The sequence below is a fragment of the Euprymna scolopes genome, chromosome 40 (genome assembly GCF_053919585.1).
Source record: "Euprymna scolopes isolate OS-2025 chromosome 40, ASM5391958v1, whole genome shotgun sequence".
NCBI lineage: Eukaryota > Metazoa > Mollusca > Cephalopoda > Sepiida > Sepiolidae > Euprymna > Euprymna scolopes.
Window position 1 is genome coordinate 38869895 of NC_136521.1, and position 5000 is coordinate 38874894.

Sequence of the window (5000 nt, forward strand, 5' to 3'; positions counted from 1 at the left end):
GGGTGATTGTAAATAAACTCCCTGATTACCTTTCCGTCGCTCTATTTCCTTCTTTATTTTTAGTTATGCGGCTTTTCCCTGCGATTCTTGTATTGAAATAAATCTATTCCAGCTTCGAATACTTAACACTTGAAAATATTACTACACGGCTACACACTGACACATTTAGTTGCCTTGTTTCAATGATGCAAAACTTAAAAAAAATATATTAGTAATACTTCCTCTTGAGATGGTAGGCTGTAATATATTTCTATAATAAATCATAATTTACATATCTATTTTAAAACCATATCGCACGCACAGAAAATTATAAAAATATATGGCAATGTAGTTACACATGATCTACAGCAATTCGTCCTCATAATAAAACATTAGGCGAAAATTTAGTTTAAATTTATAATTACTTATGGCGTGATGTCCGTGAACAAACGCGTTGCAGACTTAGGGGCAAAGAAGACAAGAAATAGGAAAAGGGAAAGAACTTCAACTCCTGTTTATTTATTTATATTTTTTTTGTATAATGACATTTTCCCTCGTTCTCTTGTTATCGTTATGACGTCCCTTACGTGATCGCCTTCTCGGACGTCACTCACACATCAAACGTGATCTCGAACGTTATCCCAGTTTCTAATCTGCTCCTTCTAAAAGGTTGCCCCTATTAGTGACGTCATTTCGGATACATTTGCATACACGCGTGCTCGCTATCTTACAACGGGTATGCCGATTACGTATAGCTGAATTGCCATATATTTTTATTACTTACTATATAGCTTTACTCAAATATTGAGCACTGTCGAAGTAAATCCGAAGATCGATACATGGAATATTAAATCTCCTTTATAACAATTTGTATGGACACATGAAATAATATTTATATATAGATTTAAGCTTAACTTTTAAAAACATTCAATTTAAAAATAAATCCATCGCAAGCCTAATTTCACAATTATTTGAAATACAATTTATTCCAGAATTATTACCAAAAAATATTTAATTTATAAGTTTTCTGTGACTTATACAATAGTCATAATCATATACTAAATTAAACACGACTAAACAGAAATTCTTTAACCTATTTCCATTCGAGTGAAGACGAATCGTTAATTTTTATATCTTAAAAGTTTTTTTCCGTCTTTTTCATCGGTTCGTGGATGCTCAAATCCGAATCTGCCTATTGTCTATAGTATCAGTTCTGGAATAAATTGTTTTAGAAACTTTAAATAATCTAAAACCATAGACTAAACCGCACATCACACCCTTCCTTCTCTTTTTTTCCTTATCCTGTAAATACTAACCTCAGTCCTAACACAATCAGTAGTGCTTCCCTTTTAACGCTATTTTCTCTTTGTTTGTACGTATTTAAAAAAATTGTTAATTCTAAAACGCAAGTTCTGTTTCACTAAACACAAGTTTTATTGCATAAATATATTCAATCCTAACCTATGAAAATCGCAAGTTAAACCAGTTAGATATTAGATAATTACACAAGTCTTAATTTAAGCAGTTTATTCTTTTTTTTTGTATTCAATCAGGAAACCTTACCAACGTTCTGTTTTATCTATTGGCTATCTTGACTAACATATTTCCGAAAAACAAAAAAACATTAATTAAGGCGATAATGTTTCCCACTCTGTTATATTCTACACTGGCTATATTAAAGTCCAGTGGCAAGAAGCATTACAGAACGACCGGAAACCGAGTGGGAATGAGCAGAGAAAGACTGACGTTATTCTGCATTGAGAGAACAGCAAATTTATTTGAATAGATAAACGTTTGATATTATGAATGAACCATTGGTTTCATACCGAGAGGATCGGTAATATTACCATAGGTTTCATACTAAGAGGATCGGTAATACTTACCATTGGTTTGTATTATTCAATGCATCTATATTTATCCGCCATCCCCTCTCCCTCTTATATATATGGTGGATTTTCTCATCGAAGACGATAAATGAGGGTTCAATATGCAATTTTCAGTAGCTCCTAAGCTCTATGACACCGCCCGCGTAATTGCAATCATAAAATGCGCCCGGCACACTCATCCGCAGATGGTGATGTTGCATATGCTCGTTGGGCAAAGATGCCTTCTCTAGGGAACATATAACCGTGCTATATATATATATATATAGCACGGTTATGAGCTGTGAAACAGCAAAACAGTACTGTATATGGATGACTATATATATATATATATATATATATATATATAATGTGTGTGTATATATATATACATACATACATATTTATATAATATATATGTATATATATATATGTGTATATATGTATATGAATGTGTGTGTGTGTGACAAGATGGTATAGTATCTGTTGCTAATAGTAAAAACATCTTTATATTCCCATATAAATAATGTCAGGCCAACTAAAGAAGCATGGTGCTGTTTCAGACTTATTCGTCACAGACTTCTCACAACAGCAATGCTCGTAAGCCCTGTCTACCCTAGAATTTAATCCACGGCTGAAAAGTTGATATATATTTTATTTAAATTAATATAGTACCTATTAAAATACGGCACGTTGATAAACCAGTTCTACTTCGATCCATTAAGTTTAGCATCGTTAAGCCTGATTAATACTAAACTAAGTGACGTGTACTGTATGTGCTCTCTGCGTATCTCGGCATTGTTTTCAGTCGTCCTGGACTTCTCATTGCCACTGGATTCAAGCAGTGTCGACAAAGGAGAGGTGAGGCCTGGGATTGCGCAACCTTTATTTCACAATTCAACGTGTATCATTTATCATTATTCCAGGATTATCAGATGGTCCTCGTCAAGCAAAGAACATCCTCTTCTTCCTCTTTTAAAACACACCAGTGTTTTATTCATAGCACGCAGTTGGGGGTCACATATTCAAACCTTTAAAAAAAAAATAGAAAAAGAAAAAGATCAATAATTTATATGAGGTATCTGTTTGGTAATTTAGGAACAGAAATTGAGAGATTTGCTCTTAAATACTCGAAATTAATAATCTATTCGAAACCGATAAATGAAACCGGCATTCCTTGGTATCTTTTAACGGAATGGGTACACTGATGTTTGCAACAAATATAGTACAGGTGACCCATAAAAAATGTCACCCACGGAGTCGTTAATATAACTGACCATTCTTTCTCTAATCAAAGAAGGTTTGGTTCACTTGAATTAAAGCTATGTCTGACTTGTCCGCCAAGTTTGATTTATAAATATTCCACAGTTCGTGTCTCACAGATATGTAATTGAGGGACTTTGCTGAATGAACTTCACATACACCGGACCTAATTATCCCAGATTGTTTTCTTTGGGGTAATAACAAGGATAATATCTATTAAAGCAGTCCCTGGGGTACCCCTTAGCCGCAAAGGGCTCTTATATCTCAAAGCAGGGCATTAATTAATTGTTTATCAATTGTGAACGTGGTATCAATTTGTACTTGTGGGACAGCGATAAAATAAAGTGATGGAAATCTTTATAATTATAAAATTCCGTGGATCGTCCGAGCGTCATTGCTTGCTTGAGTCTTATAACAAATAAGTTTACCGAGAATTATCCATAAGTATAGGTTTCGGTTTCGATTCTGGCTGATTACACCCAACTCATATAAAGATATTTTTAAGATTTGAAACCAGTACTAATGGAAAATAATAGAAACTTGATTCTATAATAATAATAATATATGAAATCAGCATGAATTGCAATATATTTAAACGTAATTTATGACCGGGAAACGCCGGGGCGGTGCCTCTGCTAGTTTATGATTAACGTTTAAGGGATAAGTCAGACACACATACACGTTTATTTAAATCAGATATATACTAGAGATTATAGAAAGGGACTGCGAATTATATTACCAATTCAAAGGGTAATGTTCTTGACGTAATTCGTTATGAATACTACTGATAAATAATATTTCAATATATCTTATTCCTTTCTTTTTTTTCATATCACAAATAAGTATTTTACTTATAGCAAGGGTGGTAATACGGTTACTTGATAATAGCAGCGTCTTGCAATATGTATTGTAATAGAATATTAGTGCTTGCTGCTCAGCATTACCATTGGTTTGCATTGTTTGAAACCAGACAAACCATTCAGAAACGATACATGAATTAGCCGTCATGTTTTGCTTTTGATGGCACGGGTACAATAATAACAATAATAGTGATATTATTATAAAGGCGTTAAGCAAAGCTCAACTGATTGTCTTGAAATATCAGTATGGTCTTTGTCCACCTCACTAATTAATTTGTTATAATTTGAACTAATATTAATTATAATTTCTTTAAATAAAACAAAACAAAAAAAAATTATATATATATATGGCACAGGAGAGCCGGTCCCTCCCTACTGACTTGCAATATTCTGTGATTTCAGAGATGGAGAATTTGAGTACCAGTTCGGACAACGGTCAGGGGGATGGGAGCCAAAATGGTGAGACAGATGAACAAATGCGTATCCGATTGAAACGGAAATTACAACGGAATCGTACCTCGTTCACAGCGGCACAGATAGAAGCGTTGGAAAAAGGTAGGAAGGTTTTAGTCTCATAGTTATATTCTATATATATATATACCTATTTATCTCTATCTATCTATCTATATCTATATATATATATATATATATACACACACATATAAATCACCAAAATAATATCTACGTTTTCAAATCCCACTCCTTCTATATATCTACTTGTTCTTTGATGCAGTAAGTACAAGGTCCACAAGATATTAAGGCACACCGTTGGTCTCAGGAATAAGTATTACTAGTCTTTCGCTTTGGAAGCCCCATTCTGCTCATAAATTACTTTCTAATCGACAAAGATTTCAAGGACTTACGAAACAAGCCGGTCATTTTAATTTATATGAATAAATACAAAAATACGCCTGGAATCTGTTCATTTGTTTCAAAATCAATATCCCTAAACAAGATAAAAAGTAGAAACTTTCAAACTATCTATTCTAAAGTAATATCTTATAAACTTCCAAACTATTCTAAAGTAATATCTTAT

General features: G+C 33.1%; 1 protein-coding gene across 12 annotated transcripts in view; it reads left to right on the plus strand.

The window, feature by feature from the left end:
• The window catches only part of LOC145265495 (paired box protein Pax-6-like), a 1005138-nt gene that overhangs the window by 960162 nt on the left and 39976 nt on the right, over positions 1-5000 (plus strand). For 9 of the 12 annotated variants that reach the window (XM_080121382.1, XM_080121379.1, XM_080121381.1 and 6 more), the window contains one exon: positions 4367-4519. The exons of the other annotated variants lie outside the window; for them this stretch is intronic. In XM_080121382.1, the coding sequence (XP_079977508.1) occupies positions 4367-4519 (153 nt within the window). The remainder of the gene's footprint in view (positions 1-4366; positions 4520-5000) is intronic. 12 annotated transcript variants of the gene reach the window in all.